The following is a 15,001-nucleotide window of genomic DNA, read 5'->3' as shown; positions in this document are numbered from 1 at the left end:
AGCTGTTTTGTGTAAGAAACAAAGGAATTGAGGCAAGTGTGTGGAGATGATAGGGATTGGAGGATAAAAAGTGAGAACATGCTTAGCCAAGAACTCTTTCAATGAGAAATGTGAGTTATAGTCCCTAGAGATCATGGAAAAGGCATCCCATTCACGGTTTTTGCTTTGACATGGCCATAATAAAATCTCAAAAGTTTCTGGTGACAGTAATGCCTGCACTGCATGGGTTAGAGCAATATTTTATACCAGTGATTTAAAAGGATTGTTAGTACCCCTTTTCAGCTGGGGCAAGCGGCTGAGAGCAGGCAGAAATAAATTTAATCTCTTTTTCTAAAACGGCTCTGCCTATGTTATTGGGTCACATACTGAGTTCTCTTGCTCTTGCCTGCATCCCTTCTTTCCCCCTGGCATTTGCTACCTGCTCATAGCCAAACGGGACTACAACCTGTGATGGGGAGTGCGGCACATAGTGGTGTTTCAGCCTGGGTGTCAGTATCTGGAGTGTCAAGTCCCTGGTGGGGAGAACAGGATAGGGCTGGGGAAGAAGTATGAGTTGGCATGCAGGTGGAAAACGTCTGTCCACATCTTGGGGAAGGGGGTAGAGCTTGTATGTTTGTTTGTTTGCTTGCTGGAAGTGCAGCTTGAACAATTAACACAAATATCGCTACTGAAACTTTGATTTAAGCTTTCAAAATTATTCCTGGTATGTTCAGTACTGTTCGTATGAGACATCAGAAAAATTGAATCTAGCGAGACGTTATGAAGAGATGTTAGAAGCTATACCTTCAGCATTAGGGCAGCTGCAGCCCTAGATACACCTCAGAGATGCCTTCATCATTTTCCTGCTCTGTGCTACATTTTCCACTGAGAAAATACCTTTGTCTTTTTTGGCTGCACTAAAGCAATAGGCCTGAAAGGACTGTAGTAGCCACCTCTGGGTTTGCAGTCCCAGACTTTATATCTGTGGCTGTTGGGGCACTTGGGACTGTGGTCTTTGTCTCCGCTTCCTCCTGCTCCCTCCCTCACCTACCACAGACCTAAATTGAACAGTCCAGACCTAAAGACCAAGTCCAGTGCCCAGATCTGTGCCACCTCACGCTCCGTTCGACTTTGCCCTCTTTGCAGAAGCAGTGCAGCGCATAGGTTTTTGACCAAATCAGAAAGCATCAAGGAGTGTCTGAGGTACGCAGAATAACCTAGGACTCGCAGGCATTTGCCGATGTGCCCCTTTGTCACTTCTGCACAGGTGGACCAAGGAGCAATTGGAGCCTCCTGACTCCACAGACCCCCAAAGCGGGGCTGGTTGTGGTCCCCCACCTCCCTCCTCTGCCCACTCTGCTCAGCGTCACCCATAGGTTGGTTCAGTCTCTGCTGAGCACTGCTACAACCCAGTGATTTGGTTTTGCGTTGCTTTATTATTTACTACAGTGATCAAAGGAGCCACTACTTGTGATCATGAAGAGAAACCTTAAAATCTTATATAAGAGCACAAATACTTTGGACTTTGACAGATGTGCTTTGAAAATAACACAGATGTGCAGTGTCAGATTTCACTGCTGCATGCGGTGTCTTTGTTTCAAACTGTAAATTTGGCTAGAAGTGCTGGGCACATGCTTTCCCAAAGCTGTGCCCCCTGCAACACAGGAAAAACAAGTTTCTAGGTTGTGATGGTTTTTTCCCCCCTGAATTTACACCTGTAGAGCGTTTGAAAAGAAAATGATCTTAACAGAGTCAGCACTCAGCCCTGCAAGGCTGCAAATCTACGGGTTATTTTTAGCCTGATTACTTCAAATTAAAGAAAAGCTTAAGAATTTTTTTTTTTTTTTGCTTGAATTGAAGGCAAGGCTAAATAGACTTTATTTGCAGTGGAACTCCAGTAAAGACATGCTTTTTCCATTGTGCCATGCAGAATAATGCCTGTGGCGCTGCACTGCACTAACAAACAGCTCTTGATTTTCTGAAGTGCTGGTTTTTATGAATTGATGTGAGAGGATATGCAGCTCTAGAGCAGTTCACTCCTTTCCCATTCTCACCCCTCCTACAGATGCAGCGATCACTTTGGACTGGTAACATTTTAGATGGAGCATTGTCTCCTTACACTTGCCTGGCAGTGGCTCATTAACTGCATGTTAATTGAAACTGAAAGTTTGTCAGATGATTCCATTCAGTTACATGTTAAGTGGTTTCAGTGGAGTAAACCTTAGTGCTGTGATGGAAATCTCCGTGGAAGTGATTTGTGATCTGATTTGGAGGGATTCAGTGGCTTCATCATCGGCTGTGACGAGGTCGGCGTCGCAAGAACAGGCAGAGGTAGCCAGAGCTCCCAGCAAAACAGATCAAACTCTTCTCTTTCCATTTTAGATGGCTTTAATTACTGCCCAGTATGCTCCCTTTCCAGGATGTGTGTTAAGGTAGATAAATGTACTCTGGAGGGCTGAGGAGTGAAGAAGATGAGAAGAATCAAAAGTGTGGTTTGAATTCTGTAATCTACATGGCTGAAAATATTGAACTCCTTATCTCTCAGTGGATCGAGTGATCATAAAATGTTCCTGAAGTTTGACTCACACGTAAAAGTATGTTAAAAAAATGTGTCTGCTTTAAATTAATGGATGGAAAATTCAAAATTTACATCATTCATAACTCATCTGGTACTCTTGGCCACTGCAAAAGTCCCTCTTAAGTGAGCAATTTATTCTATGTGCTGTGCCTGCTTATATGCTTGTTTTTTTTTGTGGAGCCAATTTTTATTGCTGAGTTATAAACCCTTTGAATATAGGGGCTTGTAATGGAAGCACTGACAAACCTTTAACTAGGTCAGTCTTATCTGCCTCCATTTTCTTTGCTTTTGTTAAAGCTTTAAATGGTTGCATGTTTGTTTATTTTTCTTGCAATCCTGGAATTTTAATATAGGTATATTCCTGAATTGTTCTTTCTTCAAAATGTCGGGAACATGCAGCATTAAAGAGTTTATCCAGACTTTGCAGTCATCTTTAAAAGTAAATTCAACTGTTGTGTCTTATTTCAATATTTTCTTGTTTATACAGTACATTTAGTCTCTAGCGTGTCATTACAATACTAATAACAAAGTTTGCATTTTCTCCTGCTATCTTATTCTAATCTTGAATTTTGCTCAGTCTTTTGGGCTTCTTTCTGCATAAAATGACAATGACCTTTTTTTTTGGTTTGTCCCATTCAGATGAAAAGCCATACCGCTGCAACTTTTCTGAGGAGGAAGCCCCGATGGTAACATCTCAGTTGGATGAACTCCCGAAGCTGGGAAGCCACAATGCCAGAGAAAATGAGGCCAGGGAATCTAAGCCAGAGATTCCTGCCCTTGTGTCAGCACTGGAGAGCACCAGCAAGGAGCCTTTTTCAAAATACCAAGATCTAAAAGGTTCTACAGACATAAAGATGCCAGCATTTCACCACAGCCAAGGACTCCCTTGCTGTAGCCGCATTGCTAGCTTTGCCTCAGGTGTGAGCCAGGCATCTTCAAACGTGATCATGGATTTGAAAACTTCACTTGAAGTACAGGCTAGTCGTGCTAGAGAATATTTGCTGGACTTACACAGGGAACATCCTCTGATAGAAAAAGGTGCTGAAGCTCAAGAGGTAGCTCCGCTTGATTTGAGTGAAAAATCAACAAGGGATAATTCATGCAATAAAAATCTGAATACGTCCTTGCAGGCTGCTTTAATTGTCTACCCGTGTCCTTTCTGCAGTCACAAGACCTACTACCCTGAAGTCCTGTGGATGCACAAAACAATTTTGCACAAAATCAGCTGTAACTTGATGGCCCCACCTTGGGTTCAACAGAATGGATTCAAGAGTATTAAAAACAACCTGGTCTTTCTGGCAAGGAGTGGGCGTACCGGCCCCCCTCCCGTTCTGGGCGGTAAGGAGTGCCAGCCTTTGCCCCTTGCCAGATTTACGCGCACTCAAGTGCCAAGTGCATCGCCGGGGTCCAAAAGCAGCTCTCTCTCCATTGGGATGACCGCAAAATCTGGGAGTACCCATCAGTCAAAGGACAGTCATGCGTTTGGCCACTGTGGTCCATGCTTATCGGGCCTGGATGGGTACAGACAGCCTAAGTTGAACCATTCCCAGGAGCAATACAGCATAGCAGCACAACAAAAAAGTAAATATGAAGCAAATTCCAAACTTATGCAAATGGGAGCGTATAAAAGAAGCGTAACGCCTACTCCAACAGTGATATCCAGGCCTAGCACACAGCCCACCAACAGTAAGCAAGTGGAAAAGTGTGGGATTCCCCAAGGAAGTCCTAGTTTTGCCTCTCTAGGTAAGCAGTGTGTGTCTGACTCCATGAAGGCCAAATTCAGCCCGCTGCCGCAGTATCATCCTCTGTGTAAAAATGAGCAGTACGCTAAGCACGAAGAGCCACTGGTGCCTCAGAGGGACTCTCACACGAGGGCTGGGAATGAGATGAGGACACTGGCAAACTGCACAGCGGCAGCGCAAGTGAGCCCGCTGTTGCAGCCCCAGCCCACCGCCGTGGGAGCTTCTCCGGCTTTACACTCCAGCAAGCAGGATCTGGGATCAGACGGGCATGAGAAACGTTTGGACGTTTTAAATATCTTTAAAACATACATTCCAAAGGACCTTGCTTCGTTGTACCAAACCTGCGGTGCCAACAGCCCTGTCCTGGATCACGCAGGTAAGATTTTCACAAGCCCTTCCATAGCTGAGGGTGTGGCTTGTTCCTGCTTCGTTCGGAGCCACAACATGCTGTTTCATGGTTTCTTCCTTCTCTCCCTTTAACAGGATTACAAGTTCATTGTTTTTATCATTTCTGGATAGGCTTGAATAGGTTTGTTTACCGATTTCTAACATTGCGGCATCCCCTCTTGTTCACTGTGTGACATTTCTGTCTCAGGTTAAATGTGTCTGGTTCCACCTGGAGTATTACTGTTCCTTTGTCCCCTCGCTTCACGCAGACTAAAGTTACATAGATGTGTTGTCACAGGAGTCATCACAGGAAGATGCCTGTGTACTGGCACACATCATAGTCTTTTTGCTTCGGGCAAAGTAAACATTCTCTGGGGCTTATCTGTGATGTTATTTTGGAGGTTTTGTTCAATTTTGTCTGCAAACAAGTCTCAACAACAGAGAAGGATGATTACTTGTCAGCGTCCTTTGTCTTTCTTGACAAAAGTCTTAAGGTCTTCATTGTTCATATCAAAGACTGCTGTTTTTTTCAAATTATTCATTTGATCCATTTGTATTTTTATAGTTAAAAAGAGGTAGGGCTGAATATGCGCTTACTAATTCATGTAAGCAGAAAAAGCGGTTGTGCAAACAACCAGTTTAAAAGTTCAGGGACTAAAAAGGTATCATAGCTCTCCTTCTGGCTCCTGCCAGTCAACTGCCATGTAAAAGAAGAACTAAAACAAGAAAAAAAAAACACCAACACCTTTGTATTTTCATTTGAAACCATACTTTTCTGATTACCTGCCAGACTTAGTTTGTCTCAGTGGAAACTGAAAATCACACTGATTTATTACTCTTAGGCTGGAGGGGGGTGGGTGTGGGTATAGGGTAGGGGGGAGAATGGGATCCATAGTCCCAGTTCTCACCATTTGTGAACTATCCCATTTTTTTTATATACTCTTCTTAGTAGCAGTTGTGCAAGAACCGAGCTCCCCATGGAGAAAGCATGTGTTCCAGATCAGTGTTTCAGTGTCCTCACCTGACATAATGCTCTCTGTTTTGTCATAGCATGTGTGAAATGGAGCTTGTGACCCCATTTTTCAAGTGGTATGAAACCCAGGACATTTGGAAGCTGGTAGTGTAAGTACAGCTCTGGTCTAGTGCCCAGAAGGTTTGTGTGAGTTAAGTGCTCTGTCAGCTGTGAGGCGAGGAAGGAGCCATAGAATTTGGTCAGGTCTTGGTGGAAGGCCTTTTGGAGAAGACAGGAAAGCAAAATCTGTCTGAAATAGTCCATGAGGTGCACCTTTCAGCCACTCCACTTGTCAGTTTTACTGAGTAATTGAAAAAGTAGTGCTATGTAAGAAGCAACTGTTATTTATTGCTATCAAGTAGACCATTTTGCAGGTGTTTAGAGGCTGTGTGATGAACACAACTAACATCAAGCTCCTGGTTTTTGTTAAGGAAGCAGAGGAGGAAATGCTCGGTTTCTGAAACTGCAGGTTCAGCATTCCTGTTTTTGTCCAGCCAACTTTGATTTTGCCATCCCAGTGCCTGGAAATGTTGTCTAAAGTTTCTCCCTGCCTGCTCTAAATACCAGTTAATTGTTTCACCATCCACTTGGGGTACCTTCACGTGGATGCCTTTCTTGGTGTTATTTAATAGTCAGCCTGCTCAGAGAAATCTTACTGGTCCAGTGAGCTCCCAGCCGTGCTAAGAGGCTGGAGAGAAACAGTAAAAGCCAGGAACTAGAAGGTGACTTGGTGAACGCAGGCATCTGAAAACCATGGGTAGTGCTGGGGCAAAGTAAAGTAGGGGCAGGTTTTCTAAGGAGGTCTCTCTATTTACCTGATTTTTAAAAGAGGGATTTTACTGCTAAAATGCTATTGCTGGGTGGTGATTTCCAGAGGCACTTTAACTGAGAGTTATGTAGTTCCCATCTCTGCCTTGAAATCTCTTCTTTCATTCCAAGTGTTTTATATCAATCAAGTTTTCAGAATTTGAAACTTTGTTTCTTATGTAGTGTGTCTCTATTTTATATACAACTTCCATATTGTTGATGGTTCTCCAGACCAATTGGCTGGTCGATGACTGTTACACATAGCACTAAAAAAGCTGCCGCAGGCGAAAGGAACAAGATCCTACCAACTGTGAGTAGAGGAGGGTAAATGAACCCTGTCTGAAATAACACACAGCCCTAGACTGAGCCCTCTGAGTCAATATGCATCATACAATTAAGTCTTAATATGGCAATCGTGACATAAGCAACCAGAAATCCCACTTAGGTATGCTATTTGTCACATGAGTTTTTTTTCCCAATTGAATGTTCGCAGTAGGCTTTGCTTGGGTGTTTGATACACTAACTCATCTTGGATTGTAGTAGAATGTTTCAGTGTGTGATATGGCAGTGTTCAACTTCCCTTGGAGTTACTAGATTTATTTCTGGGATCCTTTCTTTTACATTTGTGTCTAGTGCAGTGTGTCCTTGGAAAAGAGTGATGTTGTATGTGCTTTTGTGATGCAGCTGCAAACACAAAGCTTGCTCTGTGTACGATAGCGTTGTTTCACACTACCCAGTCTTCCCAAATGCATGTAGAGATAATCTTATTATTATATTTAGTAGTGGTTGTTTATTTTATTAATGATATTTACATGAATCACCACATGAAGAAAGGACAGGTTATGGCAGCAAATGCACTCTTCCCCTGGGTCTCCCAGGCTCCATGGGAGCTGCTCAGCTGCCTTGCCTGTCCCTGCCTGTCCCTCCCTGTCTGATGGACAGCACAGTGGTCCAGCAAAGGCCATGTCTGGTGTCTCAATACACGTGGTTCAGCTTTGCTTTCAAGCCTGCAGCTGTTGTTCTGGCCAGTGAGGGGAAAATGCTAGTAACAGACAAGAAAACCTATTTTAATCATCACTGCCTTACAAGGCAAATTGTATTCTTATAGTACAGTGAAACTTTTATTGAAATTTAAGTGATTTTTGTGTGTGTGTGTGTTTGAGTGTGTATATGTGGTCTGAATTTGCTTCTAATTCATCGTCTTATGTTTGACTGCAGGGAACTTAATTGCTGGAAGTGAGTGTGTTCAGCTACATTATACAGACTGTGCTGCCATCTGCAGGAGGTGCTATTGTAAAGAGAGAAAATAATTTGTTAGTGAGGTGGTGGTTTTCTTTTTGGCTGTTGGATTTCTGTGGTGGTGTTTCTGTTGTTGTTGTAGTATTTGGTTGATTTGGTTTTGGTTTTGTTTTTTTCAGCCAGACATTTCTTTTAAATATGTGCTGTGGTAAAAAACACTGCAGGACACTTGGTGCAATACCAACCAGAGTAAATGGCAGCCCATCTTCTTTCCCATTCATTTTCAGATGAGCCCTCTGGCATCCTGCAGTTGATTTTTCGATTGTGGCAGGGGCTTTTGTTGCCATTTCTTTATTCACAATTTTATTGGTCTTAAATGCTGTAATGGGTTGGGGGGGGGTGAATGAAAGAAAAACTGAAACTTCACTTGTGCTGACAACTCTCTAAGAATATTTCTAAAAGCCAAAGTATTCCGGTCGCAAATAGAAACATAAGCTCTTTCCTTCCAAGGAGAGAGTTTTACCAAAATAGAAAAGATGATGTTCAAACTTTTTTTTTTTTTTTTAAAATAATAAAAAACCCCAATAAAAGTCAAATGTGTCTTTTTTGATCAGCAGCAAAAAGACAAAGACCAGCCCTTTAAGTCAGATGCTGTAAACTGACCTTTGGAGAAAAAGGAGAGGTTTGAGTGGTTTTCCACAAATGCTAATGGCCTAGAAAACATGTTTACCCAGGGCTGGGGGAAGGCTGCTGCGCTGCTACCAGCTCAAAATGTCCGGAATGACACTTTCATTCACAGATGTCTTTCGTCTGTGCCTCAGAGGTCTGGGGTCAAAGCAGCACCGGCAGGCAGGTAGGCAGGGGCGAAAGGTTTGATCAGTCTGTGATGGCTCCGCTCGCTCTGCATTTGTCTCTGAGGTATTGCTGCCCGGGGGGGACAGTCGGGCTCTGGTCCTACTCACTTCCTATTATCCATGTGACTTGTCTCCGCCACGCTGGAGTCACTTTGATTTGCCTGATGTACTGCTTGACAAAGCTGGGTGATGGCTGAGAAGTGGATCCAGCTGCTCTGAAAAGCGCACACCTGACATGCCAGTCCTGGTGCGGGCACATCACGGGGAGCATTTTTTAATTCAATGTAATTTATGCATTCTTGCAGTCCTCTGTGTGCCTGGCCTGTCAGCCAGTGCCTAGATGAAGGCTGACAGTTGTCATCCAGGGCCTGAAGGTAGCCTCACATAATGACACATTAGACATACTAATGATGTTTTCTTCTGGCATAATGTTTTCTTCTCAACTTTCCTCTCTCCTCTCCCCCCCCCCACTCTCTCCTCCCTCTCTCCCTTCCTCCCAACTACAGGGATGCTCAGGACACAAACACGCCAAGGAGACTGCGTCTGCAGAGAATGTGGAAAATGCTTTACCCAACCCGGTCACCTCAGAACTCATCAGAGGTCCCACGCAGGTACTTTTTCACACTCGCTCTTGCTTTCTCCCTTTCTCACTTGCCTGCTTTTGGATCCGGCTAACGAAATACCAAGAATTATGTTTTGCTTACCACGCTAACTTAAGTAATTCCAGTACCTAAATCTAATGGACAGGTTTTTTATTTTTATGAATATTGCTCTTGTTCTCCAGATATTGCTTATCTGATCCCTGCCCAAACCCCATAAAATTGCAATGCATTTAAGATAACTCTGTTTGCAAATGTTTTATTTTAATTAGAGAGTAGGGTACTCAGAAATGAATATGCTAATGAATTCTGTTGCCACCAGCACAAATTGAAATCAAAGTACCCCTTTCAGCACAACATAAGGCTTTGTTTTGCCTCATCGTTGTTGTTGACAGGAACATTTTTGCGAGAAACGAGATTTTTCCGCAGACCGGTCAGCCCTAAAACGGGAAATCCCCACCAGCCATTTTTAACCTGGCATGGTCTGTGGTTGAGGCTGTAGGAGGCTAAAGCCACCGGTGTCGAGAGAGCTCCTGAGCATCGCACGAGACAGTGAGACTAGCGGGTTTCTCCTGAAAAGTGTGAATGATGCATACATAAGCCAGTCTGATGCAAAATGACAGAGGCCAAATGGTAAGTAATGCAAGAAGAGGGTCCCTTTACACATACACTGATAATTAATGTTGTCAGTGATTGCTTTCTTCCCTGCCGAAGTCTGAATTAAAAAGGGCAGTGGCCCTAGGCTGCCATTAGCACACTCTCTTACAGTAAGTGTTACGGTAAATTGGTATTTTCCGGCCACAGGCTAGTAGCTGGTGTCTTTTTTTGAACGTGGTTAATCTGTAATGGTCTCAAATAATGTATACACACTAACGAAGCTTGAACGTTCATCTGTTAACAAGCCCTCTTGTTCCCACAGTGGTATTTGAGTCTAATGGACTCCGAGGTACTGAAGTTCACACCACCTCCGCAGATGCCCCAAAACAAGTATGTTTTACAATTAATTGGATGTTTGGTTTTTAATGTGGTAGCTGGGAAAAAGTTGTGCAGTGATACTCATCACTAAAACACTGACTGTTTTATAACATGTATAAATAATAACAGTGTTGCTTGAGTTTTAGCTCTTAAATTTTTTAAGTGTTTTATCGAAGTCTGTTATATAGAGAGTCAGTTAATTGTAGAGCAGGTAGCTAGTGTTTAAAAAAACATGTTACTGGCTTACTGGGGCCTGGATGGGATAGGTAACTCTGTAATGCACAGTGATATGTAATAGTGAGTTAGAACGTAAAGAATTCCTAGAAATTATTTACTTTTGCAACTAGCATGTTTTCTATGGCAACAATACAACTAATATTTAGTCTGTGTTTTTCTGAAGAGTACTTGTACCCTGATGTCCTGATATCTGGCCTTTGAAAGGCTCTCATCCTCCAGTTTCTGTGGACTCTGCGTGGTGGTTTGCTTTCCTGTTTCTAGTATACAGAGTTTCCTGTCTTAACAAACACTTCATAGTGCTCTGAATTATGTATGACGAAGCTGTTACATAGAAAACCATTAAACTGAGTTTGTTTTGTGTATCTTATGTCTTTGGAGACCAGTGTCATGCTCTGGATCTTCCCATTCCATCTTCCAGCTTGGCACGTGGATTTCAGGGCACACCTTCTCATGGGCAGTTGTATCGCCTTGTGAAACATCACTCACTTTTCCTTTCATGCGCATTTTTAGTGTAATTTTGACTACAGCACTTTTCCTGTCCTCCTGTCTCTTATTAAACAATTGCAGATGGTTTCATCCATGCTTAGAGAATGCATCTCCATGCTAGTCCCTCCTTCATGAAGTTCAGGAGTTGGTTTCTACTCATTCAGTTAACAGCCCCTTTGGGCACCATGTCACATAGTTCGTACGCTGCACACTTCATGGAGACTGTGAGCTCCTTCTCTTTTGCTCATCTTTCCGGCCCAAAGGTTACGTGGGGAGCCCAGCCGCTGCCACAGGAGTATCTGAGTTGCTGTCAGGTCATAGAAGTGGCCAACTCTTCTCATAAAGCTTTCAGGATGGCTTAGCACTTAGGTAGGTGTTGTGAGCAATGTTTGCTTGGATTTTGTGGGATAGTAGCGGCAAAGTTATGCTCTAGTTGGAGAATTAGATGAAAGTGCTCTACTTCTGGTGTTTATCTAATAAAATTGCGTAAGGACATACCTCTCAGTAGAAGTATGTGGCAGAGTGAAACACTGCAGCTCTGCAAACTAGCTCAACTGGTCTTTGGTTCTCGTAGGTTTAGTAATACAGATTTAGTAAACTTAAGCATCTTTAAAATGCTCTTCCATCTTTTCGTGCTCGTGATGTTGTCTCATGTAGTTGAGATAAGGCATCTGGGCTTTTTTCCTCTAAAAGACAATATAAGGTCAAAGCTGAAAATATATTTCCCAAAAATTCTGAAATGGGTGTATCTATCCAAAAAAGAGATTTGACAGCCCAGCTTGCATCTGGACTCTTTTTGTAATTTGGATTGTATTACTGCACAATAAATTTACTCATAATCTTGTCTTTGTAAACTACTGCCATGGCAGAATTTATTGACTAGCTTCTTCCACAGCAAATGTAGTTTGCTGTTGCAGTCTCAGTCTGTGTCAATCTGTCTTCGAAGTATTTGATTAAATTGCAGCATCTCTCAATATAGCAGAATGCTGGGTTGGGGTTAGCTTCATGAATTGCTTCGTCTCTTGCCAGTCAGTTTGTCTTCCACAGAAGCTGCGGTATGATCACTTCTCCGGGAGATAGTTCCCTTTCTTTTGCCTTGTTTCCTCCTCAGTATCAGCCTTTGTCTCGGTTTGTCAGCATCTGTGTCGCTTAGGATTATTCACTTGTCTGCTGTTTTACTTGTTCCCATCGCGAGCAGGCTTTGTGCTCCCCCAGAAGACTCAAACTGCGCAGTCCCTGGGCGCTAGGGAGGGAAAATGCACTCATTTCTACCTGCAGCTGTAGGGGCCTTTAGAAGCACAGAAACAAGCTTGCACTGAGAACGATGCCTGCAGCATTCTGGTAACATTACGTTTTCCTACATTAAACATTGTCACTCTGTGTCTTCATTTCGTTTCTTAATTGGGGACAGATCTGTTCATGAGAGTTTAAGGTGTAAAAAGTCAGTTCAAGTTACAGAAGTGCCATACACATGCTCCGAGCAAGGAATATTAGTTACCACATATGGTAGCTTGAGAATGAAAGGGCTTTTTTTTTTTAATGTTAAGTGGAAATGATTCACTTTGCATAATGTTTTCTCCTCACAGGTAAAATATTTTCTCCTGCCTAGTCTGCTAAAGAGTAGAAATATTAACATTAGTGTTTCACGGTTCCCCCGTTCCCTTCAATAGTCAACCAGATCATCTCAAAAGGTTTCCTTTACAAAAGAATGTTAGATAAGGCTTTTAAAGTCCCCCAGCATAGTAGCTTATGACAAGTGCTACATTATATAGCAGTTTTCTTCTAGAATAATTCTAATTCTGCATGTTAAAACCAGGATCTACAGGAAGGCTTTTTCAAAAATGAGCCAGCTAAATCTATATTTAGGTGTTTAAATAGGAAACCTACTTTAGTGTAGTGAACTACCAACAGGAGATGCAGGTGTTCAACATTGCTGGAAAGCAGGTGGCCTACAGAGCTGTGTAAAGAAGACTATACACACCCAGTTTTGAGAATATTAGCATTAGGCTGTGTTTCCTGCTTTGTTATCAGCACCAATAAAATATATTTAAAAAAGGTGGGAAATAAGGTGTTCATTTCTTTCGTAACATTAATTACTGTGATTTCTGCTACCTGAATGCTTTAAAAAAATAAATAAGGACATATTCATATAAAATGAATTTCCCAGCAACTCTGGAATATTTTTTACTCTTCTTTGTCTAAAGGGCAAAGAATGCTCATTACTTATCCCAAGTCAATACGATCTGTGCAAAGTCATGTATATTCTCTTGAAATGCTGCCATATTAAACTTACTGAATATTCTGAATATTTTTGTAAATGCTAAATATCCCAATATATCCATGATTAAGCTTGCTTATCCACAATGAATATGTATCTTAGTTTGGAATACACTAAGCAGCATCTAAAGACCTGATTTGGTAGGCATGAATTCGGGGAGCGCACTCCGGTTGCTTTTATACATGGCAAGACAAAAGCTGGCTCCCCTTTGGAAGGGTCTCTGTGACCATGTGAATCTTGAAGCTGCTGCAACTCTGGAAGCAAAGCTCTCCTAAAGCCTGGGGTTATTTCAGAGACATTGCCTGATGCTGCAGAGTTGCAGCCAGAAGCCCAGTTCCCAGGTGCATTCACAGGCACAGGAGCCAGTCTCTAGCTTGCTTTTGCAAAATGGTGACAGCAATGGTAGCCATTTCTAGTACATATGTTTCGCGTTTATCTTCTTCTGTTGCTTTTTTAAAAAAACATGTACAAACTTGGCCCACTTCAGGAATACAGTTTATCAGTGCTGTGTCAAACAACATGCTCTAAAAATTTTGAGGAACAAGTAATTGGCTGTTCAAAAGGCATGATTTACTGGTTAGCAGTGAGGAAGAGTTCTATCTAATCGAGAGTGTATCTATATATATGTGGAACATACTTGCAGTGCTGGAGCCAGAGACACCAAGTTCTGAGCCTTTTGTGTGAGTGACACAAGCAAAACCCTCAAACCTCCAACCTTTGCACTCTCTAGAAAAACATACTTTTACATGCAGAAAATTAATTAAAAGCTGCAACCCAGAAAAAAACAAACACACACAACCCAAAATGAACTGTTAGTATCATGGTTATCTCTGTCTGAAACTCTCCCCAAGCCAGCAGTCAGTGATGGTCCTTTCCTGTGAGAGAGCTCTGGACACCACAGTTCTTGGGCCTCGTTGACTGAAGAGGGAGGGGCACAGTAGGTCTGGCATGACAGGGGTAAACCACCTTCATGAAGGAGTTCATGAGCCTTAATTTTCTCCACTCTAAGTGTTTTAAAACATTTCTTGCAATGTTCAATACTTGAGAGACCATAAATGTGAGTAGTCAGAATTTGGGGGATAGGCGGTTTGGAAACAACCACCAAGGAAACACTATATATATACGTGTATATTGTAAAGGAGCTTGGGGGAAAGGCTGTGGGCATCTGTTACCTCTAATGTTTTTGAAAAGTCTAGCAGCACTACAGCCCTTCTTGTCCTAGAACAACTTTGGAGAGAAGGGGAGGAGAAGAAAAAACCCCCACAGATGAAAAAGTTATTTAAACCATTTGTTTCTGAGTTTGATTGTTTTGTTGTGGGTTTTTTTTTTTGCATTTGAAATTTTAGCACTGTCTGTTTAGAAATCCTATTTATGACATTTGTTCATATGAAATGTCTTGCCCCAGTTCCTTGCAGAGTTTCTGCTAAAGATCATGATTAATAGTTCAGTCCTCATTATTGCAAATGTTATTTTTAAATAGTTATTCTGAGAACAAGAATTCCATTAATCAAAATAATAGATAATGAACAAATAAATGGCAGCCTAATTTGTCTCGTTCATACATATGGAGATTATAATGCAAACAATCAAGGAATCATGGAGGCTGCTGTACCAGCATCTGAGTAATATGCATGTACTGTATGGCTGTTAGTTTATGGGTATTATAAGCAGGATTAGCAGCTGTAGTTCTTGTCCCAGCATTTTCCCCTTGCCAGCAAACTGGAAAGGTGTCTGTACTCCGAACTGTTTATCGTGATTTATTTCAATGTCATACAATAATCTGTCTCCGATATATTGACATGCACACAAACTTATTTTTCCTGTTAAC

The 15,001-nt window shown here is 42.2% G+C and overlaps 1 protein-coding gene across 4 annotated transcripts in view; it reads left to right on the top strand.

The window, feature by feature from the left end:
* Nucleotides 1-15,001, top strand: part of ZNF516 (zinc finger protein 516) — a 102,851-nt gene that overhangs the window by 85,829 nt on the left and 2,021 nt on the right. For all 4 annotated transcript variants that reach the window (XM_065832154.2, XM_071804307.1, XM_065832160.2 and 1 more), the window contains exons 3-5: nucleotides 3,197-4,675; nucleotides 9,105-9,209; nucleotides 10,117-10,184. In XM_065832154.2, the coding sequence (XP_065688226.1) occupies nucleotides 3,197-4,675; nucleotides 9,105-9,209; nucleotides 10,117-10,184 (1,652 nt within the window). The remainder of the gene's footprint in view (nucleotides 1-3,196; nucleotides 4,676-9,104; nucleotides 9,210-10,116; nucleotides 10,185-15,001) is intronic.

This window comes from Patagioenas fasciata, chromosome 2 (assembly GCF_037038585.1).
Source record: "Patagioenas fasciata isolate bPatFas1 chromosome 2, bPatFas1.hap1, whole genome shotgun sequence".
In the NCBI taxonomy this organism is placed as follows: Eukaryota; Metazoa; Chordata; class Aves; order Columbiformes; family Columbidae; genus Patagioenas; species Patagioenas fasciata.
The sequence above is the reverse complement of the archived record's forward strand: the minus strand, read 5'-3'. Positions and strand labels throughout refer to the sequence as shown.